The following is a 26,417-nucleotide window of genomic DNA, read 5'->3' as shown; positions in this document are numbered from 1 at the left end:
ACGCGAGGGAACTGATGTAGGTCTGATACTGAGACTGGGGGAAAAAAGAAGAAAACACGGGGCGGGGGCAGGTGTTTCCACTATTTTCTCCCTTTTTTTGATACTGATGGGGAGGGGAGGTCTGGGATGGATGAAGCTCCTCAACCATCCGTTTCAGCCGCCCCCAGCTGCTCAACTTATCCGCCGCCGCTCGTCCCCGCTTCCAGCCTGCGTAGACCCGGCCGTGGCCGTCCGGAAGGAACCGCGTAGGAAACGGAGGTGGGGTGTCCCCCGGCGCCCCCACCAGAGACCGCCCGGCGCGGCAGGAGGATGTCGGCGCGCGGAGGGCTTGCGTCGCCCGCCCCTCCCCCGCCGCGCCCCCCGCCCCCGCCCCCTCCCCGGGGGACCCCCGCGCCCGGGGGAAACCCCGCGCGGGGCGCCCTCCGCCTGCCTCCGTCCCTCCGCCTCCCGAGGCCCGGGGCTGCCTCCTCGGGCCGCGCCGGGCCGCCCCGCACTGCGCATGAGCGGGAGCCCGGCAAGCCCGTGAGAGGAGCCGCCGCCGCCGCCGCCGTCCATTCGCTGCGGAGCCGGAGGAGGAGGGGAGAGGCCTGGAGGACACCAACATGGTGAGGCACTGCGGCCGCCCGCCCGCCCTGCCGGCTGGGGGCCGGCGCTGCCGCGCGCCCCCGCCCCGGCCGCCCTCCGTCCCGCGGCGACCCTGCAGCCCCGAGCCTCGGCCCGCGGCCTCCGTCCCGCTGCCAGGCAGGGGCTCTCCTGCCTGCCTCTCCCTTCCTCCTTCGCCCCTTCCCGCCCGGGCGCCGCCGCTACGCGAGAGCCGAGGAGGCGGAGCGGAGCCGGGCCTAGTCGGGAGCCCCGGGGAGTTTGGGGCGCGGGGAGCTGCCCCGGTGCCCCTTGCCGGGGCCCGGCGCGGGTGGGGGAGGCGTTGGGGCGGGGGGAGGGGATGGGGCAACGGCCCTGCCCCTGCCCCTCTGCCGGCTCCATTGTGTCTGGCCGGGGACTGGGGTCTGGGGTTCCGGGTGAGTAGCCTCCCCCCGCCCCGAAGCCGGGGCTTCCCTCTCCGCCCGGCCGGGGAGAAGGAAAGACTTTCCCGGCGCGCCTCTCCCTCCTCCGCTCCCGGCTCCAGTACCCCGCAAGTCTCCCAAGCAGTTTTGCTTGGGGCGGGGTATCAGCCCTTTTCCTTTCTCCATCACCTCTCGAGGCGTCCCATGCTTTTGGAGAAGGAGAGTTTCCCCGGCCAGTTGGTGGAGGTTATATTTACCTCTCTACTGAAAACATGGGAGACTGCTGAGCTTGGGGGAGGGGGTACGGAAGTGCAACCTGTTCTCATTTCATAAAATTAGGGAACACAGACTAGCGAGCGCCCTTTCGAGCACCTATTTTATTTGCTTAGGGGTGGGAGGAATAATTGCTTTATTATAGTAGTTAAGGGCCATTTGTATTTTTTTTTAAAAAACAGTTTGTCAAGTTACTCTCCTTTTTTGTTTGGGGGGGAAAAAAAAAGTCCTCCAGGCTTGCAGACCCTTGTGGTCGAGTTGTTTACTTTGGTAATTAAGTACCTGACTCTGCTGGACGCTCTTCGTGTTTCAGAAGCGCTGTTTGGCATTGTACAGTCTGAGCGTGAGTTGAATTCCGTGCAGGTTACTGTATGAATAGTAAAAATGATATTGTTGTCCTTTTGCTCATGGGGAATATAAAGGCCTCTTTGAGGAGGGTGTATGTGCGCGTTTGTGTTAAGGGAATGCTCCAGTGTCTTTGTTTTTAGTTGGTCTTATTTTTGCTGAATGACACTTCTAGTCCCATCCTCCAGCTTGGCAGTATTTTGTTGTCATGTATGGATATATGGTTTAGTCTGCTACATATTTAACATTTATGTTCTGTGGCAAGTTGTGTAGGAATTTACAGTTTGAATTTGTAAGAAAACTTTCCTGTAAAGTGCAGGTTAATGTATGGATTAGTATTACAGTGTTCAGAGATCCACCCGGCAGTCTAAACAGTTTCTAGTTTCTTAAGTATTTAGATGGTCATAGACATTACTCCTGAAGTTTCCAGACTCTTAGCATTTAGATGAGTATAGTAAGCGCGAAGTAATGACGTTAATTCACTGGGAAACACTCAGCCACAGCTGAAATGTGTGCTCTTCAGGATGGTCTCCAGATCCGCATCATCCCCTAGACTCTGGGGTCCCGGAAATACTCATCACCTGTTAAGGAATTCAGGCTTCAAGTGGTTCATAGGAGAGTTCAGCTTGTAAGCTTCTATTCTTTTGGTTAATATTAAAATTAGCTAGTTTTGAAACTTAGCCATAACCAATGTAATTCTACCAGTGGTGACAAGATATTAATTTAAAACATATCCTGTGGCTGAACTCAGTTTGTGTCATGAGAATTGTCGTGATATTCTCTGGTTTAGCTAACTCACCATGGGGGCTGGGCACGGTGGCTCATGCCTATAATCCCAGCACCCTGGGTCACCGAAGCAGGAGGATTGCTTGAGAGCCTAGGAGTTTGAGACCAGCCTGGGCAACATAGTGAGACTCCATCCCAAGGAAAAAAAAAAAAATTAGCCAAGCATACTGGTGCTAGCCTGTGGTTGCCCCCACTCCAGAGGATGAGGTGGGAGGATTACTTGAGCTGGGAGGTTGAGGCTGCTGTGAGCCCTGCCACTGTACCACTCCAGCCTGGCTAACAGACCTTGTCTCTTAAAAAAAATAATAAGAAAGGAAAGAGACTCACCACTGGCCCTAATAGAAGTTAGGCAGTAAGAATTTTATAGTTAAGAAGTTGTTTCATTATAAAGTTATCTTACATATAATTGTTTCTTTATGCAGTTTTGGGGCTGTGAGTTTTTTGGTGTATGTAGCTGCAGCCCATTTCCAGAGCACATGTTATTGTCAGTTTGAGAGCAAACTTAAATGATGGGATATTTGAGATACTTTGTATAAGGAAAAAAGTTGTTCTGTTAACTTCCTCCCTCCCCCCACACACAGACTAAAAACGACTCCAAAACTAGATAATATTCTATTACTTTGGAACTTCTTTTTTTTTTTTTTTTTTTTTTTTTGAGATGGAGTTTTTGCTCTGTTGCCCAGGCTGGAGTGCAATGGTGCAATCTTGGCTCACTGCAACCTGTGCCTCCTGGGTTCAAGTGATTCTCCAGCCTAAGCCTCCCAAGTAGCTGGGATTATAGGTGCCCGCCAACATACCCGGCTAATTTTTGTATTTTTAGTAGAGACGAGGTTTCACTATGTTGACCAGGCTGGTCTCGAACTCTTGACTTCAGGTGATCCACCTGCCTCGGCCACCCAAAGTGCTAGGATTACAGGCGTGAGCCACCACGCCCAGCCTGGAACATGTTTTTAAAAAGTGTTCGGCTGAGTGCAGTGGCTTACGCCTGTAATCCCAGCACTTTGGGAGGCCAAGGCGGGCGGATCACAAGGTCAAGAGTTTGAGACCAGCCTGGCCAATATGGTGAAACCCCGTCTCTACTAAAAATACTAAAATTAGCCAGGCATGGTGGTGGGGGCCTGTAGTCCCAGCTACTCAGGAGGCTAAGGCAGGAAAATCACTGGAACCCAGAGGAGGAGATTGCAGTGAGCTGAGATGGTGTCATTGCACTCCAGCCTGGGTGAGATCGAGACTCTGTCTCAAAAAAAAAAAAAAGTGTTCAAAACGTGTGGGTTGTTTTATTTATAAGATGGCAGGATTGGACTTGATGATTTCTGAAGTTTCATCCAGCATAGACATTTTATGATTCTAATGATTTTCTAGACTCATAGCATCATAGAATTTTTAGACCTGAAATAGACTCAGAGATCATCTAATTACTCCTCCCCGTTTTTGCACCAGAAGAAATTGAAGATCAAGGAGGTTTTGAGGTTCAAGGTTGCAGGATTGTTGGTTGCAGAACTGAAACTATTTTCTCCTGGTCTACCATTTCCCCCAGTATTATCTGTTAACTGATATGAAATCCAGAAAATTACTTTTGAAATTAAATCATATCCATCACTTAAACACAGGAAACCCCGTGTTATTAATGAATATGTTAAGTAACAAAATTCATATTAATGGGTGATCAATGATGTTAATGCCTATGTTTTCAATGGCTTTAAAAATATATGAACTTTGAAATTTAAGATTATGTTGTCAACAAATACTAGAATTTGTAAATTCAAATGGATGTAGGTCTATTCAAGGTTGTCTTTTCATAACTTGTTGCACATTCTTTGCATGTCTACAAGTAAAGGAGGGTATCAATTCTTTTCAATGATTATTATACCTCTGCTGTGTGCTAGACATAGCGTTAGGCACTGGAGGGATGTATATATCACAGAAGAGACAAAAATCCTCACTCTGGTGAGGGGTACCTTTTAGTAGGGAGACATAAATAATAAACATTGTATATAGTTTTCTTCTTTACTGTGTTAGAAGGTGTTAAGTGCTATGGGAGAAAGCAGTGTTAGGGAAGGGGATTGGGGGTGCTAGGGCATTGATGGAAGTAGGGTTGCTAAATATCTGTATCATCAATGAGATAATTTTGAACAGAGTAGGGGATGAGGGAATAAGCCATGCAGAAATATGGTAGAAATCTTGAGGAACCACAGTGAGACCAATGTGGCTGGAGCAGTGTGTGTGTGTGTGTGTGTGTGTGTGTGTGTGTATATACACATGTATGTATATACACATACGTGTGTATATATAGGGGGTCGTTGGAGCAGATGAGGCCTAGGTGGCAAGGAGTGGGGATAGGCATGGGTGGGCACTGTAAGGATATTGGGCTTTTAGCCTAGAGAAATGGAAAGCCATTGAAGGATTCTGAGTGGTATGATATAGCTTGTTTTTTTTTGTTCCATAGTGTGTCTCGTGACAGTATTACAGATAATTATTTTTAAAAGCAGTTTTTCAAAAGACCCTTATTACAGTTTTGTTTACCATGCAGCTTCTGTGTACAGAGTTTTGAATTCTGTTTAAGATGACTGTCTAATGTTCAATAAAAACTAATGGATTATCAAGTATACCTAGCCACACGAGGGTTAATAAAAACACAACAAAACCTCTTTGGTAGATTGTTGAATATGTTCTAGTGGTTTGTATGTAGTTCAGTGACTATATGCAGAAAACTGGGCCTTTGGGGACAGAGAAAGGAAATTAACATTTATTGAGAAGATACACTCTGCTAGTCAGACAATTTACAATTGTCATTAATCTCCACTCCCACTTCTGAAATAGGCATTATTACTACTTTTTTTTTTTTTTTTTTTTAAGCATATCTGGGAATGAAGGCTTAGCGGTTCTAAATGATTTGATGCTAGTATGTGGCAGAGCAGGGGTTAGGACCCTGGTCTCTGGTTCCACACTTTATCTCCCTCACCCTCACCTACTCCCATTTTTCTGTTTTTTGTTTTTGTTTTTGTTTTGTTTTTTTAACCCAGCAAGCAGTCCCTCAGTGTAGATGTGGAATCTTTGTTTAGTTTTACTCTGGTTTCTTCCTTGTCTTGCTGAATAATAGTGACCTAGTTGTTTCCATATCCAATCAAATGATCTGATGTAAACATTAAGTAATTGAAAAATTACAACTTTTGGTGCATATAGTAAGAAAGTTGGAGGTACAGTTAATTCTGTGTTAATTTTTGGCTGGACGCGGTGGCTCACGCCTGTAATCCCAGTACTTTGGGAGGCCAGGGCGGGCGGATCACAAGGTCAGGAGATCGAGACTATCCTGGCTAACACGGTGAAACCCTATCTCTTCTAAAAATACAAAAAATTAACTGGGCGTGGTGGCAGGCACCTGTAGTCCCAGCTACTCGGGAGGCTGAGGCAGGAGAATGGCGTGAACCTAGGAGGTGGAGCTTGCGGAGAGCCGAGATTGTGCCACTGCACTCTAGCCTGGGCAACAGAGCGAGAGACTGTCTCAAAAAAAAAAATTCTGTGTTAATTTTTTAAAAAAAGTTTTAAAAGAACAGGTCATTTGGGTCAAGTGGCTGCTTTGATTATGCTCTTATGGATTGGGTCAAGCATAAGGAAAATCTGGGAGAAAACTACTTTTAAATTTCAGTATTATGTTGTTCAATACTGTGTTTACCATGAAATTTGATGAAGAGAAATAGTTCCAAATAGGATTCAGTTGTTTTGTGGACAGAAACAAGCTCTTGACTAATTTATATAGCCACTTTAGGTGTGCGCCCACCCCCACAAGAAAATGCAAAACAGAAGGAAAAAAAAGTCACTGAAATAGTCTTTTATTACTTTATTGAATTTGTTTTATATAATTAGTACCTAGTCACTGAGAGTGATTAGGCTGCTTGTCTGTATTATGGGATTTAGTTTTTTTTTTTTTTTTTAAAGTCTATTATACTTTTGAATCACTCAACACAGAGATAAGTTGCTGAAGTACAGGGCCCATTCCCTTATTAGAGTAGGGTATTTTCATTTTAGTAAACATGTGGGGTGTTTATTCAGAGGACTCTAATACTTCCTGATTTAGGATTTGAGAAAATAATCAAATATTAGAATTAGAAGATTTTATTTTTCAAGGATCATTTATTCTGTCTATGAAACAAATACAGTATGTTAGAACTTAATTATGGGATTTTAAAAATCTCATTTAATTTTTCATTTTTTGTGTTTTTTTTTTTTGGCCTCAGTAATCTTTTGTTAATTTGAGATTACTTTAGAAAACAATGTTAAAGGAGAGAGGAAAGTAAATTTAAATTAGCTACTTGTATTTCTTGTTAGAAGTTCAAGAAATAAGTTTGAGAGAATCAATTGAGATATGATGACTAATCCAGGTATTTTAAGATGGTTATTTCTTATTATATTCAGAAATTAGCAAAAATAACTTTTGTTTTTTGTTTTTTTGAGACAGGATCTCTGTGTCGTGCAGGCTGGAGTGCAGTGGCACGATCTCGGCTCACTGCAACCTCTGCCTCCCGGGTTCAAGCGATTCTCCTGCCTCAGCCTCCTGAGTAGCTGGGATTACAGACACGTGCCACCATGCCTGGCTAATTTTTGTATTTTTAGTAGAGACAGGGTTTCAGCATGTTGGCCAGGCTGGTCTCGAACTCCTGACCTCAAGTGATCCGGCCCCCTCAGCCTCCCAAAGGAGTGCACCTCCTAAAAGGCTGGGCGTGGCTGGCCTTTTGACTAGTAATTTTGACTAGTAATTCTGAGGGGTGGAGAGAAAATCTTTTAAATTTTCATTAGTTGCCTACTTTTTAAAAACCTGTTAAGAAAAGTATACAAAAGTCTACAAAATCTATTTGAATCTTACAGATATGCTTCTGAATTTTTTTTTTTTTTTTTTTTTTTTTTTGAGTTTCGCACTTGTCACCCAGGCTGGAGTGCAGTGGTGTAATCTTAGCTCACTGCAGCCTCTGTCTCCGGGGTTCAAGTGATTCTCCTGCCTCAGCCTCCTGAGTAGCTGGGATTGCAGGCACACGCCACCATGCCCAGCTAATTTTTGTATTTTTAGTAGAGACGGGGTTTCACCATGTTGGCCAGGATGGTCTCAATCTCTTGACATCGTGATCTACCCGCCTCGGCCTCCCAAAGTGCTGGGATTATAGGCATGAGCCACTGTGCCCGGCCACTTCTGAATTTTTGAAAGGTAGATTGCCATAATATATCATTGTGCACAATAATTACGTAGTATGTATATCATTCCTATTGGACTTAGTAGTACAGTAATACCCTCTTGTCTGTGATTTCACTGCTTGATTTCAGTTACCCGCAATCAACTGGTGATCTGAAAATATTAATGAAAACTTCCAGAAATAAACAGTTCATCAGTTTTAAATTGTGCGTTGTTCTGAGTAGCATGATGAAATCTCATTGTTGCAGCCATTGGTCATCCCTTTGTCCATCTTATTCATGCTGTATTCACTGCCCACTGTTAGTCACTTAGTAGCTCTCTTAGTTATCAGGTCAAAAAAACATAGTGTATGTGTGTATATATAGGGTTCTATACTATCTGTGTTTTCAGGCATCCACTGAAGTCTTGGAACGTTCCTCCCTCCCCCATGTGGATAAGAGGGGACTGATGTAATACAGAGCCCCCCCCTTTTTTTTTGAGACGGAGTTTCGCTCTTCTTGCCCAGATTGGAGAGCAAGTGTGATCTCTGCTCACCACAACCTCCGCCTCCTGGGTTCAAGCAATTTTCCTGCCTCAGCCTCCCGAGTAGCTGGGATTACAGGCATGTGCCACCACGCCCGGCTAACTTTGTATTCTTAGTAGAGATGGGGTTTTTCCATGTTGATCAGGCTGGTCTCGGACTCCCAACCTCAGTTGATCTGCCCCCCTCTTGGCCTCCCAAAGTGCTGGGATTACAGGTGTGAGCCACTGCGCCCGGCCTCTTTTTTTTTTTTGGTTAAGACTGGGTGTTGCACTGTTGTTCAGGCTGGAGTTAGTGATGTCATCATGGCTCACTGCAGCCTCAACTTCCTGGACTCAAGTGACCCTCCTGCCTCAGTCTCCTGAGTAGCTGGAACTACAGCTGTGCACCACCAGATCTTGCTGTGTTGCCCAGGCTGGTCTTGAACTCTGGGCTCAAGCAGTCCTCCCGCCTCGACCTCCCAAAGTGCTGGGATTACAGCTGTGAGCTGCCTTGCTCAGCCTCAGCACCTCTTAAAAAGGAGTTAATTTTAAGAGTTATCCAAAGTGCAGGAAATTTAAGAATGAATGAATAATCGTTATCCATAAGCAATTATTTTAAACTTCAAATTATAAAAGAGTACTATGAGGGTTTTGTTCGTTTTGCTTAGTATTTGAAATTGTACATATTTCCTGGCCATAACCTGTACAAGTATTTGTATTTTCTCTGAGATTCAGGCCTTCTCTGTGGAAAAGGGAACCCTGACTTAGAGTGCCCTGTGATTTTTTTTTCAACCTGTGTACATTTAAAGCTATAGATTATAGCCATCTGTTTTTAAAATAGACTGTGACAGGACTATAAACACATTTTTTTTTCTGTTGTATTGCTTGTCTTAAAAATAACTTATCCCCTTTTCTCCTCCTTACCCCCAACCGAAAAAAAGAAAAAAAACCCTAAATAGAAGCTCCATCCCCAAATTATCTTTTTAGTTAGGTTATGAGAGAATGCTTAATGGGGAATTTTTAGTTTGAATGCATATCGTTCACATTTGACTACTTTTCCATTAAAATAGGTGAAGAAATATTGCTCACAATTCTCCTCCCTTCAACAGTCAGTGGTTGCACTTTTGCCCTTTTTGTTTTTCTTTTCACTTGAAGACAGTATGTAGTAAATGGCAAGACTGCATGCCTTGAAACCAGGCACCAGGGTTTCACTCTGGCTGTGCTACTTTTTGAATAAGTAGATAAATGATGCTAAAAGTTTGGTTCCTCATTGGTAAAATGGAACCATCTTGCAGGATTAATAAGTACCTAGCACAGTGCCTGGCACACAGTAGAAGCTCAGATGTTAGCTGCTAGTTTTATTATAGCTATTGTTTACCATTTAAATTTTTTTTTCTGGAGTTTTTTTTTTTTTTTTTTTTAAAGATAGGGTCGCATGCCTTCTCTTGTCCAGGCTGGAGTGCAGTGGCACCATCGTAGCTCACTGCAGCCTCTATCTCCTGGGCTCAAGTGATCCTCCCACCGCAGCCTCCCAAGTAGCTAGGACTCCAGGAATGCACCACCATGCCTGGCTACTTTTTTGTTGTTGCTAATTTTAATACAGATGAGGTCTTCCTGTGCTGCCCAGGCTGGTCTTGAACTCCTGAGCTCAAGTGTTCCTCTTGCCTTGGCCTCCCAAAGTGCTGGGAGTACAAGCCATGAGCCCACCACACCTGTCCATCTTTCTTCCTCTATGGACTTCTGTGGAGTCCTTACCATGTGCTAGTTACAGTTCTAAGAGTTTAACCTGAATTGATTCATGTAACCTCAACACTCTGTTTACAGATGAAGAAATTGAAGCACAGAAAGATTAATTTTCCCAAAGTCATACAGCAATTAAGTGGCACCAGTAGAGTTAAAATCCTGACAGTCTGGTTTGAAAGTCTGCACTCTTCACTAGTGAATCATATTATATTGCCTCTGTACAGGTAGAAGGAAAGAGATAGAGCTACTCCTACCTAGATTCCTATTCGACTTTCCTGGAGTAGAACTTTGTTTCTAGGTGAAAGTCTGCTCTGGGAGTTGTAGGTAGGCTCATTGGCTGAATTGATTTTTCCTGCACTTTTGACTTCGGACCTGTAGTCTATTGGAGGGCCTTTTGTGAGTGAGTGATTTTGGATATTGGTAACGTTTTGCTATGTCTGCTGAATACCGTGTATTATGTGTGGAAAGTATGATCTTCTAAAGTTAAAACTAGCTCTTCTAAATTTCAGATGAAGTTAAACTGTCAATATGATAATTACATAACAACATACAGAGCTTTTAGTGAGAATTATAGGTGATCGTAAAAGTGTTTTGATTTTGAAAGCATTGACTTTTGTGAGCTAGATTCATCAAATCCTGAGATAAGAATTGAGTTAGAAAATTAATTCCTTTAAAAATATAAACGCCTAAGTGTCTGTTTCTGGAGTTCAGGCTGAAATATAAACTCAAGGATGAGAAGGTAAAAAATTCAAGATAATAGAAATAATAAAATGGATCTTATTTTTTTGCTGTTAAAAATATCACTTATTAAAATTACTTCTATTTTGAAATTGTTAGGACTTAGTTGACTAGAAGGTCATTTTCCATGTTTATTTTTCCTTGGGGAAATACTTTTAATGGGAAGACTTTTTAAACTTTATTATTTTTTCTTCAGATAAACTATTATTTAAAATGTGATTCTTACATTTCTTTTCTTTTTTTTTTTTGGGGGGGGGATAAGATTTCGCTCTGTCACCCAGGCTGTAGTGCAGTGGTGCTATCATAGCTCACTGCAGCCTTGAACTCTTGGGCTCAAGTGATCCTCATCTTCCCACCTCAGCCTCCCACGTAGCTAGGACTATAGGTGTGCGCTACAACCACCAGCTAATTAAAAAAAATTTTTGTAGCGACGGTCTCATTGTGTTACCCAGGCCAGACTAGTCTTGAACTCCTGGCCTCAAATAGTCCCACTGCCTCCGCCTCCCAAAGTGCTGGATTACAGGCGTGAGTTACTGCACCTGGCTGATTCTCTAATTCTTGAATTTCTTGAGTGAAAAAAATAATGCAAATATGCTAGATTTAAGAATAAAACAATATGTGTTGATAACTTGGCATGTTATGTTTTGGAAAGATGAACAAATACATTCATTTTACTGTTCAGATTATGACAGTATTTCTAACTTTGGTAATCTTTGATACTGTTGTAATTAGCTTTCTGTTACAAGAGATAGCATTTCTCCTCCCCCCTGCTTTTTTTGCTGGAGTTAAAAAGCAAAATATATTCTGTTTTATGCATTTTACATCCTTACAACTGTTGCATTTCTTCGAAAACTTGATAATATCTAGGTAGTTTTAACATTGGAATACTGAAGATTGTATTGCCTGATCTTATTTAATGATTACTCTAGTTTATTCCCTTTAAATAAGTATTTAAATAAATGGCATATATTACATTTGAGTGCTGAATCATTGTAGCTGTCACATGGTTTTGCTCTTGGGAAGTTCCCCACTGGGTTTGTAGTAGAAACAGAGAAAAAATCCATCTGTTTTTTCTTCCACCTCAATTTTCTATCCACCCTCTCATCCCCTATAAAATCATTCTTCTCTGGTTAGTCACCTTCTCTTCCTTACGTTGATAAAAATTTAAACCTTTGGTGCCATACTGTCAAAATCAGAACACTGCCTGGTACACCTATGTGGCTTAGGAAAAGGGGATGGGAGTGTTACAGCTCCCCTAAGTTGGTCAGGTATACTCCAGCTTTATTCTAGGATAGCCTTTGAGACTACAGAATTGAATTCCCTTAGTAGGGAATCAAGTGTTAAAATGTATTCTAGGAACAGAGAGCTGACAGAGAATTGGTAAGAGTGCATTGTAAGTGTAAGAAGTGGAGGGTACTTAACAGACTTTATAGGAATGGGATTGTCAATATCACTTGGCTTAGCTGGAGTCCATACTGTCAGTTCTTGGCCTAGTAGAACTCAGTAGCCTTTATGGTGTTGGAAATGGGTAGGTGCACCCTGTTTCTTCAAATATGTTGATATTGCCCTATGTAGTGGAAATTTATACCAAACCAGTTAAAATAGTTTACATTTGGCCTGGCGCGGTGGCTCATGCCTGTAATCCCAGCACTTTGGGAGGGTGAGGCAGTTGGATCACCTGAGGTCAGGAGTTCAAGACCAGCCGAGGCAACATGGCAAAACCCTGTCTCCACTAAAAATACAAAAATTAGCTGGGCACGGCAGTGCGTGCCTCTAATCCCAGCTACTCGGGAGGCTGAGGCAGGAGAATCACTTGAGCCTGGGAGGTGGAGGTTGCAGTGAGCCGAGATGGCACCACTGCACTTCAGCCTGGTGACAGAGCGAGACTCCGTCTCAAAAAAAAAAAAAAAGTTTACATGTCTATATATATACATATTATTTATTACATAAACATTTTTCAAATAAGATATGACATGGAATTAATTCATTTGTATAATTTTGTTTTTAGTTGGTGTGGGTAAGACAGTTTTTTAATCTTTGTTTCCCTGGTCTTCTATTATCTTACTTTTTGATAGGAATAGAATAGTAGAATGAATAGTTCTTTTTGGCTTGTAGAAATGACTTAAGCTATGATTTTTCCTTCTTCCCTTCAACAAAGGTGATTGACCCTGCAGGGAACAGAGCACTGGATTTAAAACTGTATGATAAAACCCCAGATAAATCTGATTGTTTTGCCACTTCCAGCTTTTAGGAGGATGGGGGAAAAGTTATGCCAATAAGTTATATCAGGTTTAATTAAAAAGTAATTTCCAGGCCAGGCACAGTGGCTCCCTCCTGTAGTCCCAGCACTTTGGGAGGCTGAGGCAGGTGGATTGCTTGAGCCCAGGCGTTTGAGACCAGCCTGGGCAACATAGCGAGACCCCGTCTCTAAAAAAACAAACCTACGTAATTTCCAGGATATGGTCTGTGGTTGGTGTACTTGCAGGTTAATCTCCAACACTTCCTGCACCATTGTGCGGTGGTCACTGACAGTCACAGTGATCCTTTGGTACTAGTTCCTCAGAGGAGGATTAAAACATATGTTAGGGTACTCTGTCACTCAAGGGAGAAAGGTATACTAAGTTTTAAAATAAATTTCAGTAACAAAAGTTGGAATCAAAATGGTTTCCTTGTTAACTTTCATTTAAGCAAAATTAAATTAGGACAGTTCTCTTCCTTGGCATTTGATTTCATTGTGAGTTTGTTGTCACTGAACAGTAAATCTCAAGGAGGAGATAGTTTTCAAAAGGGAAGAATCCTAGACACTTGAGGGATGTGTTTTGCAACGGGATGTGACTTATCTGATGTGCAGATGTTGTAGAGTTATTAGTGAAGTAGCAGAAGAGTAGTGAATTTATAGTTTCTCAATTTTAGTGGAGTACAGAGGTTGAGATTTTAATCTGTAATCTTAACAGTAACATATTTACAAAGAGAGGAGTGTGGCTGACATCAGATTCTAGAGCATAGACATTTTTCATATTGCAAGAAAAAGGGAAATGGGGTTAGTTTTCATATTTGATTTTGCATAGTCTTGTTTTTACTGTGATCGGTAGAAGTATGTTGTAAAATCTCAAAAGCTATGTAAATATGTACAGCAAGCAGTGTGACTTATGGAAAGATTACTCAGATTCATGAGACCTCTTTGTTCTTGTCTCATTTCTACTAATAACAACCTGAGTGATTTTTTTGAACAAATGCCTTAAACTTCTGGTTAAGGTTCTCTGATCTGTCTAATCTGGAAGTTGATGTTTACGATCTGTCTGTTTGGGCCAGATGAGGGAATCTGGGGCTCTCAAATGTGTTGCTTAAACCACAGAATATATATATGTATATATATATACACACACACACACACATATATATATATATATACTTTTTTTTTTTTTTTTTAGAGACGAAACCTCGCTCTTGTCCCCCAGGCTGGAGTGTGATGGTGTGATCTTGGCTCACTGCAACCTCTGCCTCCTGGGTTCAAGCAGTTCTTCTGCCTCAGCCTCCCGAGTAGCTGGGATTACAGGCACCTGCCACCATGCCCGGCTAATTTTTGTATTTTTAGTAGAGACAGGGTTTCACCATGTTGGCCAGGCTGGTCTTGAACTCCTGACTTCAGGTGATCCGCCTACCTGGGCCTCCCAAGGTGCTGGGATTACAGGCGTCAGCCACTGCGCCCAGCCAACCACAGAATATTGTGTCTATTCATGAGTACCTCAAGTTGTCCCTCTTCATTTGCAATAGTAGCTTAGGAAGAACCCAAGTATTTTGCTAGAAGATGGTATTGGAACTTGGGAGGAGGAAGAGTAACAGTGGTGAGGCTGCAGTTGCTAGGAGGCCAGCTTGGGTGAGAGGGAAGGGAGAACATGGTCTTTGATACTGGGAGAGAGTATCCTGCCTTCTTTTCCTGTGGGTTTAGGTCAGACGAGAAATGAATCCTTGACAGTGTGCAGCAAGTGAGAAGAGGTGATTATCTCTTCATCTCTTCCCCTCTCTGAGAAGAGGTAGAAGGGCTGTTTGAAGAGACCAGGGGTCTCTGCCAGGCTCTGGCTAAGGGAATGAGGTGATTCTTTCAGGGGAAAAAGAAAAAAAAAATTATTTCGGTAGGATATGAGGAAATTTTGTTGATAATTTTCTTGGTTCCTGAATACAACTAGGAGAAATGTCGAATACTCCTATTTTATTGCTTTCTCCTATTTGGTAAAAACAGCAAGAAAACAAGGTAGGTGGTGTTGGGGAGGGAGGATCTCCCCTCTTCCCACCCCATATCCTTTATAGTGGGTGTTAGGACTGCAGTAAACACCTGTTAAACTCATGGTTTCCCAGGGGCATTTGCTGACTGGGCAGATTATGTCACCTTCTTCCCTGCGTCTGCTTGTGCATCCATCTCAGAGCACTGTGCTTGGTCGGGGTTTGGAGGGTAGCGCGGCTTCCCTTCTGCAGCCTTTCTGTATGCTCTCAGGACCCATTGTAGGAGAAACGCTGGGTGGTTGAGCTTCCTTCGCTTCTGTCCGATTTCTCTTCCAAAACTGTACCATATTTTTTGTTTCATATTTTTTAAAAGTTAGCCTTTCTGATTAATAATAGATCAAAAATAAATCTTAAGCTAAAATGTTTTAATGTTTTGTGAGGAAAAAGTATTACTAAGAATGTTTAGTTAGCCATATAGAAATATTTAGTCTTATGTGATTTTACACAGAGTTTCAGTTTATTTTCTGGTTTCAATAGAACAAGTTGAAATCATCGCAGAAGGATAAAGTTCGTCAGTTTATGATCTTCACACAATCTAGTGAAAAAACAGCAGTAAGTTGTCTTTCTCAAAATGACTGGAAGTTAGATGTTGCAACAGATAATTTTTTCCAAAATCCTGAACTTTATATACGAGAGAGTGTAAAAGGATCATTGGACAGGAAGAAGTTAGAACAGCTGTACAATAGATACAAAGGTGAGTGCTTGCTTGTGACTTTAAATAAATTTTGGATCAGATTTTCCAAAGTGATGGGCTTATGAGAAATCAAATACTATATATAACATAAATTGGGTGGATGTGTCCAATAGAGGTCTGTAGATCTTAGAGTTATTTCAGGAGGTCTGAGGAAAAATTATTTTCTTTTCACTAAAATTTCTTCTTGGCCTCTTTATTTTCCTCCCCCATTGTCCAAGTTGAGAATGGGGATGGGGAACTGTTTTTTCTCCCCTCATATATATAAAACTCAGCTGAACCAGTCTAAGGAAACCTGCATACTGAATCTTTAAAGAATTATAAAGTAATGCATATTTTTAAAAAAGTTCAACTGCATACTAGGTGAATAAGAAAAGGTTAATAGTTTGTCTTTTCTTATTCATTCTCCTGAGTATGGATCCTTCCAGTGGTGTGGATCCTTCCATATCTTTTATGTTTATGCAGAAATATATTTACAAAGTTGCTTTCAAAGTTTTTCTGAAAATGGGATATTTATTTTATGCATAACTTGTGCTCCAAAGTCAAATGATGTTCATGTTTTTTATTGCTGGAAATATTGCCAGATTACTTTTAGAAAGGTGTTAGCAAGGCTGGGCGTGGTGGCTCACACTTGTAATCCCAGCACTTTGGGAGGCCGAGGTGGGCGGATCACAAGGTCAGGAGTTCGAGACCAGCCTGTCCAATATGGTAAAACCCCGTCTCTACTAAAAATACAAAAGTTAGCTGGGCATGGTGGCATGTGCCTGTAGTCCCCGCTACTCGGGAGGCTGAGGCAGAAGAATCGCTTGAACCTGGGAGGCAGAGGTTACAGTGAGCTAAGATCATGCCACTGCACTCCAGCCTGGGTGACAGAGTGAGACTCTGTCTCAAAAAAAAAAAAAAAAAAGGTGTTAGTAAATCATATTTGATAGCAGTCTATGAGTGCCTCTTTCTCTTTGTTTTTGTTATTTAAAATTTTTGCCTCTCTGATAAGTATTGATTTTTTTTCTTTAAACAACAGATATTTACATTGTTGAGATTAGGGTTGAATTGCATAGTTTAGTTTACAGTTTTTCTGATACTCTTAAGAAGTAATTGTAGTAAAATGAACTTTGTTCTAAGAAAAAAAGAATTTCTGTTCAGAATGCTTACCTAAGCAAAATATGGATATATTGAATTAGAATCCCATGTCCCTATATACGAATGTCTGATTTTCTGAATGTGTATAATCATGGGACATATTTCACATGAATAAACGAGACTTTAAAAAATCATGTCTCATCTGCATATATATCTTTTGTACACTTTAAGAATGCTGTCAGTGAGGAGAATGGCTTTAAATAATGGGAAAGTGTATGTTAGAGTAACATTGTTTCATGCCTTCCATATATTGTGGTCATTTAAAAAATGGCATGTAAAGCATTACCTTTTTCAGTTTTTGTAATGTAGCATAATATGACACTACTTTAATATTGCATTGTTATTTTTAAAGATCCTCAAGATGAGAATAAAATTGGAATAGATGGCATACAGCAGTTCTGTGATGACCTGGCACTCGATCCAGCCAGCATTAGTGTGTTGATCATTGCATGGAAGTTCAGAGCAGCAACACAGTGCGAGTTCTCCAAACAGGAGTTCATGGATGGCATGACAGAATTAGGGTGAGTATATAATTACAATAGGAAATTAGATATGTTACTGTGGAACTGAATTATGTCATGAACTTTTTAGTGTAAATTTAAAGATTTGCTGGCCCACAAACATTGGTATAAATAGAAATGGGTTAACTTGCTAGTTTCCATGTTATACAGTTTTTTGGGTTTGTCAGGTTATTTGTATAGTTAGTACAGCCTATTCTATTCGGATATATTCTTATCATTTACTTCTAAGGCAGGTTCATTAGTATTATTCATTAATATTTACCATGGAAAAGTGAAATGACCAAGTTTTAAAGTTATTTCCTAATGTGAGACTTTGAACCCTGCATTTATAAAATCCTAGAATTTAAAAACTGGAAGATGCCTTAGAAGTTACTACTTGTTTCACTTAACACTTTGACAGCTGATTAGCTGAATGTCTTTGGATAAATGGATTGAAAAGTCATGGGTAGAGGTTTTACCTGTGACCTCTAGTTGTCCATATTTAATGAGGTTGCAGACAGAAGTAATCAGTCTGTTGGTAGGTAACAAGCTGCCCTTTCTGTTTTTTAGTGGGCCACTGTTGAATAATAATAGCTAACGTTTATTGAACATTATTTTATTTCAGTTAACTGTGCTAAGTACTTCACCTACCTCTTCACAGCAACTTTTTGAGAATAGTTTTCTATCCCCATTTTAGAGATGAAGAAATTGAGATACAGAGAAATTATAGAATTAGGTAGTATTAGAGTCATGATTTGCGTCTGAGTGACATTGCAGTCAGTCAGGGTCCAGTCAAGATACAAAAACCACACCAGGGGCCAGGCGCGGTGGCTCATGCCTGTAGTCCCAGCACTTTGGGAGGCCGAGGTGGGTGGATCACCTTAGTTTGGGAGTTTGAGACCAGCCTGACCAACATGGAGAAACCCCGTCTCTACAAAAAATACAAAATTAGCTGGGCATAGTGGTGCATGCCTGTAATCCCAGCTACTTGGGAGGCTGAGGCAGGAGAATCGCTTGAACCCGGGAGGCGGAGGTTGTGGTGAGCCAAGATCACGCCATTGCACTCCAGCCTGGGCAGCAAGAGCGATACTCCATCTCAAAAACAACAATAACAACAACAACAAAACAAAAACCACACCTGTAATTTTAACAGAGGAAATTTAAAGACTTGCTTTGCTCTGTCAAAGGGATAAAAGGAAACTCCAAGGCATAACATAGCAAGCTGCTACCACCTCTGGGAAGTAAGGGAAGGGAACAGACAAGAAATTTAGAAGCTTAGGAGATCCCCACAAGGCTGAGATTCAGATCTGGGGGTTGGGGGGAGAGGGTGTGGCCACCTGTGATGCTGGTGAAAAAACTGCCTGGAGGCCACTTGCTGCAGGCTGTGAGATTGGTACCACTGGTGGATACTGCTGGGACCTTCCCACACGCTAAAACCCTTGCCCTCTGGAGAAAACAAACTGGGATAAGAAAAGTTCCTTCTTCCTCTTCCAGCCTTTCATTGGCTCTTGGTAGAGCCTAACACGGAGCCAGCTGGCAAGAAAAATGAAGTCTCACAGTTTGCAGTCCAATATCACAAAGTAGGGCAAAGAAGGATAGGTTTAAAGCTGAGAGGCAGTAAATTAACTGGCCTGGACACTATGTCCTTCAGCCAAAGCCAGGCCCATCCTGAACTTGCTGGGATTTTCTGTGCTAGGACAGGTTTCATCAGAACTTAAGGAAGCAATGTTTTTAAAAATTTGAAACTGAATTCATGTAATATGTAATGAACTTTCAAATCAAAATTTTAATTTACAAACTAATGATCTGGAAGGTGTTACAAAGAATGTAGAAGAAAAATGAAAGCAAAAAATGATTAGAAGGAAAAAAATTGAATTGATTTGTTTGTGGAATCTATAAGAAATAGGGTATTTCTACCATAAGGTTATATGAGGAAAGTAAGGCTTGGTACTTAGAGCTTTTCAAACTCTTTGAAAGTTGAATGTTTTGCACATACAGAAAAAGCTTAATATTACTTTGAGATAATTCAGTTGGAGGTGGTAGGAGGTTCACCTTTTACTACTGTACTTTGTATATAACAAGAAGCAAGTTTTCAAAAGGAATGTTCCTCAGAAGCGAGAGACCATACTTTTAGTTAATTTAGATGGCAGATGCGGTCAATTACTATGTCAGTAGTGTCTGATACAGTTTCAAATGATTGTTATGCTGATTACATTCTTGTTTATGCACTGAAGTTGACTTCTACTAGTGAAAGTGTTGATAGTCTAGTGAATTATGTCATTAAAACGAATAGCCCGTTTCTTTTAAAAGTAATTATTTAGAACATTTAATCGCTCTAGACCTCTTCTTCCCGCAGCTAACCCCCATGCGTGTTTATATTTATGTAATATAAAAAGATTGAATTCCAACTATTTGACTTTTAAAGAAGTAGTTCTAGGAAATAAATGTAAGCCCTCATGGGAATAAATAAATTATTAATTTATAGTGAAACAGTTAATCTTTTATAAACTTAATTTTACAATGCAGATGTGACAGCATAGAAAAACTAAAGGCCCAGATACCCAAGATGGAACAAGAATTGAAAGAACCAGGACGATTTAAGGATTTTTACCAGTTTACTTTTAATTTTGCAAAGAATCCAGGACAAAAAGGATTAGGTAAGAATTTTTAAAAATTATATTTGGTGTTTCAGATATATTCAAATACATTGACAGTGTCGTTTTTGTAATAGAAAGTTGTGTGTTTTGAGCATAAAGTCATGAAAATACCAATTATTGAAAAGTAATTAGAAACAGGAAACTTTTAATCAGAAAATACCATGCACATTGAGTAAGTTTACCGGGTACTATATGTGAACCACTGACTTTTGTTTTATGAAAACTACAGTCGGTGTAGAAGATAGTTGTTAAAATTCCACTGACAGTTATTTGTTTATGCGTTCATTCATTCACTCATTTTTTCATCCATGACCCTGAAGATACTTTAGGATCTTAGGATCTCTAGAAATAGCACTATAAGATCTCTGAGTCATAGAATGCCAGATAAATTTAGTCTTTCTTGTTATGATTTATTTGAAAACTATAAGGATGAAAAATGAAATGCTTATCATTCATAATCTTATTATCCACAAATAACCACTGTAAAAGTTTAGATCAATCCATTTGTATTTGTACATTTGCTTTTGGGATAGCTAAGGGATATGAGAGTAAAAGATACAGTGTAATTTGCAAATTACCTAAAAAGATTAGATAGTGCTAGTAGATAATTACAAAATAATAAAAGTATGTAAGGGTTTTAGAGGGAGAAATGAGTAAAAGCAGGAGTGGTTGGGAAATGCTTCCTGGACAAGGTGGGATATGAACTAAAGGATTTGGTATTTGGCTGGACAAGGGAAGATAAAAGATGTTCCAGTGAGAAGATAGTTATGAATGAAGGTCTAAAATTTCAGCAATAAGCTTGGCTTTGTGCAAGAGAGAAGTTGTTGGTTTGATTTTAATGAGAATGCTTGTTTAGAGATTAAATTGGTGAGACACAAGAAAGCTAAATAACCACAGGCTTCTTTTGAAATCAGAGAGGATTTTGTTTTTGTTTTTTTTTGGAGACAGAAAGGTTTAAATTGGAATTTGTGGGAAATGGGGACCCAATGAAGATTTTGATGATGGTGATAACTTCCATTTAATGTGAGCTTTTAGTATGCCTGGCACTGTGCTAAGTACTGTACTTTACATATACTACTTGTCTTGTATGTAAGTCCATTCCATGTTGGTATAACAGAATTCCTGAGACTGGGTAACTGACAGAGAGGTTTGTTTAGCTCGTGATTCTGCAGGCTAGGAGTGGGGCATGGCCCTGGCTTCTGCAGAGGGCTTTTATGCTGCATCATCATGTGGCAGACAAGGTCAAAGGGGAAGTAGACTCCTGTGAAGAGAGAGACCAAACAGGAGGAGAAGCCTCGCTTTATAATAACACACTCCAGGAACTAATCCATTCCCTCTGGCAAGAACTCACTGTTGCAAAAGGAGAATAGCACCAAGCCATTCATGAGGGATCCACCCCCATGAGTTAAACACTGCCCACCAGGCCTCACCTTCCAGCACCACCACACTGGGGATAAAATTTCCGTACGAGTTTTGGTGGGAACAAACCAACCATATCCAAACCATAGCACTGCCTCATTTAATGTTTACCAATTTTTTGAGTTGTCATCCTTTCATTCAGTAATTTACCTCCTGCTATGTGCCGTGCCAAATACATAGCAATAAAGTGCTAGCAGTTTATTATCCTTAATTTGAAGATGAGGAAATTTAGGCACAGGAAGGTTAAGTAACTTACCCAGTGAAGGTAAGTGAGGTTTTTTTTTTTGGTTTTTGAAGATATAGTAGTTGGAGAGGCTAATAAGGGGCCTTTTGCACTAATTCCACTTTATCTTTTAAATTGGGGGGAAGTATTGAGAAACAGTTTATATGAACAGGGATTAGATTGAGGAAGTGACGGAAAGGTAGAGAGGAAGGGATAAATGTATAACCTTTGTTATGTGGTATGGCCCCACGAGTTACTAAACATGACTGAATTGATGAAAGATTCATAACATATTTGTAAAGCGAAATTCTCAATAATAAAGCCTCCTTGCCAACTTGATTGCTCAATATAGATAGGATCTTATTCTTAAAGGAAAAATCCTCATTTTGCAGGCAAAATAAGCCAGGTTACCTACAATTAGTTTCTGTCTGGGGCCACCAGTTAACTGGGATGTTTTTTCTATTTTTCTCTTTCCTTTCCACAAATAATAATCTATTAAAGTCTTTGAATTTACATGTATGTGTAAAATAATTATTTTGTCATATTTAGAAGTGTAGTACAATATTTTGATAAGATTAAATATAATGTGAATGTCAAATGTTGATTTAAAGGGACATAACCTATTTCTTAGTTATATCGCTACCCTTTACTGGAGCACAAAATAAATGGTGTTTTGGGTGAATATATAGTTTTGAGACTCAATGTTAGTTTTTATTACTTGTGGTAAAAATTGAGCAAAATTAAATTTTTATAACTATTGGATATATTAATATGGTAAATTGGAATTTTAGATTACAGGAAAAAATTGAGAAACAGATTATGTGAAAGCATTATGTTGAAGAATTATGTATGTTTATTCTGTTATCTAATAAGTATTGTGCTGAAGAAAAAAATGTAATATTTAAAGGATGTAGAGTTTTTGTTTCATAAGATGAGCATTCTGAAGATCGATGGCACAGCAGTGTGAATGTACTTCACACTGAACTGCACACTTCAAAAAGGTTCAGATGATAAACTTTATGTTATATGTATTTACCTACAATGAAAATATTATTTAAGACCCCCCCCACAACCATACAGTGTACAATACAAATAATGAACTCTAATATAGAATATGGACTTTAGTCAATAATAATATATTCATATTGATTCATCAGTTATAAAAAATATACCACACTAAAGCAAGATGTTAAAAATAGTAGGAACTGACTGGGGAAGAGGGTATATGGAAATCTCCTTTCTGCTCAACTTTTCATAAACCTAAAACTAAAAAAGTCTATTAGTTAAAGAAAAATGTAGTAAGAGACAAATGATAGTTTTTTTGGTTTGTTTTGCTTTGGTGTGAGGTATCAGGAAATGTAATGGCGTGCTTATTTGCAGAGTTTAGTTGAAAAGGAAACAGTTTTAGCAGCCTTTCTAAGGGCTCACAGGGCTCTCAAATGACAAGATTTGGCGGACAGGAATTAGAAGATCATAGGAGAGGTAAGGCCCAAAGCAAATTGGCAGAGAGTGAGTGACAGCACTGTGGCTTGTTTATAAATAGCTGTGCTAATTAAAGTGAGAACTGCTGTATTCCATGTTTCTGTTTTACTGTTTTTTTTTTTGATGCAGGGTCTTGCTCTGTTGCCCAGGCTGGAATGCAGTGGTGCGATCGTGGCTCACTGCAGGCTTGACTTCCTGGGCTCAAGTGATCCTCCTGCCTCCGCCTCCCGAGTGGCTGGAACTATATAGGCAAGCACCACTATGCCAGGCTAATTTTTTAATTTCTTGTGGAGCTGGAGACTTGCGGTATTGCCCAGGCTGGTTATTTTTTCACTTTTTATAACCTTACTTCTTGTGATACCAGGATAGGGTGCTTCCTCTATTGCCATCTGCTTTTGTAATCTGACTTAAACATTTTTTTTTAAATTTGTTTTAGATACAGGATCTGGCTCTCTTGCCTAGGTTGGACTGTAGTGCCATGATCATAGCTCATTGCAGTCTCAAACTCCTAGGCTCAAGTGATCCTCCTGCCTCTGCCTCCGGAGTAGCCAGGACTACAGGCGTGTGCCACCGCGCCTGACTAATTTTTATATTTTTTGTAGAGATAAGGACTCACCATGTTGCCCAGGCTGGCCTCAACCTCCTGGCCTCAAGTTATCACCCCGCCTTGGCCTCCCAAAGTCTTGGGATTACAGGCATGAGCCACCACACCCAGCCTGCCTTTTTCTGATAATTGCCTGAATCTTAAAATTTGAAAAGGATTTCATAAGTCCTCTATAAAATTTAACCTACCCAAAGTAGCATCCTTACCTGATGCTCATTCAGCTTCTCCTTTTGAACATGCAGGGACTGGACACACATTGTTTTAGGAAGTTGTCCATTCCTATCACGGAATATCCTTACTTGTTCTTACACAGTTCTTCCTTATTAAGCTAACATCTTTGTCTTTATTACTTCTATCATTGCTCTTACTTGTCCCCCAGTGCAACACAGACAAAGGCTAAAATTAAAGATCCACTCTCAGTTACCTGTTGTTTTTTTCCAGGCCAGCATTAATTAACTATTCTTCTTACAGGAGACATTTGTTATTCCCACTACTATCCCCCCAAACACATTTCCAATTTCTTTCAAAATAGAACCCGTAAAGTTGAACATCATATTTCAAAAGGAGGCTAAGTAAATATATAACACCGTGGGTCTGTTAATTTTTGTGAGACTATTCATTATGTTAATTTGATCAAAGATTATGTATGTTCTTTAGCAGCCATATCATTTTTAGGGCCATACTGAACTTTTATTAGACTAAAGTCTATGAGTCACTTTCTTGTAGGTTGTGGTTCAGTTGGAATCTTATACCTCTACAATTGATTTAAATGATTTGAACATTATTCGTTAAATATTTAATATTTAGGAACAATTTTATAGTGTTTTAAAGAACACGATCATCTATATAATCCCATTTGGTTCTCATAACAACCCCTTTGAGCTAAGTAAAAGCATATTATCTTCTCCATCATATAGATGAGGAAACTCATAGCCAGAGAGACTGACTTGTTAATAAGGTCACCTAACTGGAGAGTGATTGGACTGGCACTGAGACTAGATCTCAGGCCTTATGACTCCACATTCTGTGTTTTGTTGTTGTTGTTGTTGTTATGTTGTATTAGCTGTAGATATTTCTAAGTAAATTAAGACGTGGCTTTTGCCTGCTCCCAGTGAGGGGTGATTGGGGTTTCGGTGATGAGCTCCCAGAAAGGCAACGTGCCTCATTCCAGGCCTCAGAAGCACCAGAATATATTTAGCTTCAAAAATGGCAAGTTCAACTGGGCACGATGGCTCACGCCTATAATCCTAGCACTTTGGAGGCTGAGGCGGGTGGATCACTTGTGGTCAGGAGTTCGAGACCGGCCTTACCAACATGGTGAAACTCTATCTCTACTAAAAATAAAAAATTAGCCAGGCATGGTGGTGCCTACCTGTAATCCCAGCTACCCCGGGGGCTGAGGCAGGAGAATGGCTTAAACCCGGGCGTCAGAGGTTGCAGTGAGCTGAGATCATGCCACTGCACTCCAGCCTGGGCGACAGAGCAAAACTCTGCCTCAAAAAAAAAAAAAAAAGTTTGATAAGCATGTTCAGACCAAGAAAACTAACACAAAACCATGATGCGGCTGGGCGCGGTGGCTCACGCCTGTAATCCCAGCACTTTGGGAGGCCAAGGTGGGTGGATCTCCTGAGGTCAGGAGTTGGAGACCAGCCTGACCAACATGGTGAAACCTTGTCTCTACTAAAAATACAAAAATTAGCCAGGTGTGGTGGTGGGTGCCTGTAATCCCAGCTACTCGGGAGGCTGAGGCAGGTTCACATGAACCTGGGAGGTGGAGGTTGCAGTGAGCCAAGATCACACCACTGCACTCCAGCCTGGGTGACAGAGCCAGACTCAGTCTCAAAAAAAAAAACCCTCCTGATGGAGTATGTCAGCACTGTAAAGAAGTTCTTGAGTGGCATGTAAAATATAGCAAATACAAACCATTATCAAACCAAAAAAATGTGTTAAATGTTTACAGAAGACAGTGGAGGATTCTTATCTCATAACGTGTAGACCGTGTGCCTATGAACTTGAAGTTTGCGCAAAATGTGGAAAGAAGAAGACGTTGCTATTCTGTTCAATAAAGAACCAGGAAAAACAGAGAATATTGAAAATAATCTAAGTTCCATCCATAGAAGAAGCTGCAGAAGAAGTGAAAGAAGTGATGATGATTTAGATTTTGATATTGGTTTAGAAAACACAGGAGGAGACCCTCAAGTGAATTAATATCGCTGTATTAAAAGTCAGTTTAAATTAGCCGGGTGTGGTGGCGCATACCCGTAATCCCAGCTACCCGGAAGGCTGAGGCAGGAGAATCCCTTGAACCCTGGAGGCAGAGGTTGCAGTGAGCCAAGATCGCACCATTGCACTGCATTCCAGACAGCAAGAGTGAGACTCAGTCTCAAAAAAAAAAAAAAAAAAAAGTCAATTTAAGAATGTGAAATTCTGACCAACTTCTGACTGTTTCACAAAAGATACTGTGAAATCCTAATGAGGAAATCAGAAAAAGCTTTAGAAAAATAGACAAATTTTAGACATGAACAATATAAATTGTGTATGAAGTATTATCTAATACCAAACTAAACCAGATTCAGAATTGATGGTTGTATAAGAAAAGAACCACCTCATGTAAAAATAAATGACATTATTATATTGCTAGCCTCAAAAATTGGTCCTCAGTAAGTGCCTTTTGATAAATGATCTCAAGTAAATGACTCATAGCAAAAGCCTCATACTTATGTTTGCATGTTACAAAGCAGAAGCAGCATTCTCAAATACTAATGTTTAACAAGTGTATAGCGATTTTTATTTGTATTTTTATATACCTCATCATACTGTTTTTACCTTTTTTCTCGTGAAATGTGCACAC

At 40.5% G+C, this 26,417-nt stretch overlaps 1 protein-coding gene across 4 annotated transcripts in view; it reads left to right on the top strand.

Moving 5' to 3' along the window:
* DCUN1D1 (defective in cullin neddylation 1 domain containing 1) overlaps window positions 1–26,417 on the top strand; it is a 42,441-nt gene that overhangs the window by 4,888 nt on the left and 11,136 nt on the right. For 2 of the 4 annotated variants that reach the window (XM_054479965.2, XM_054479964.2), the window contains exons 2-4: window positions 15,328–15,544; window positions 17,034–17,202; window positions 19,708–19,838. In XM_054479965.2, coding sequence (XP_054335940.1) covers window positions 15,370–15,544; window positions 17,034–17,202; window positions 19,708–19,838 — 475 coding nt within the window. In that variant the 5' untranslated portion in view covers window positions 15,328–15,369. Of the gene's footprint in view, window positions 1–390; window positions 606–905; window positions 1,017–15,327; window positions 15,545–17,033; window positions 17,203–19,707; window positions 19,839–26,417 lie in introns of those variants that run through there. The other 2 variants (XM_054479962.2, XM_054479963.2) reach the window with 2 other exon arrangements.

Source organism: Pongo pygmaeus, chromosome 2 (genome assembly GCF_028885625.2).
Source record: "Pongo pygmaeus isolate AG05252 chromosome 2, NHGRI_mPonPyg2-v2.0_pri, whole genome shotgun sequence".
Classification (NCBI taxonomy): Eukaryota; Metazoa; Chordata; class Mammalia; order Primates; family Hominidae; genus Pongo; species Pongo pygmaeus.
This window is presented reverse-complemented; position numbering and strand designations above follow the sequence as displayed.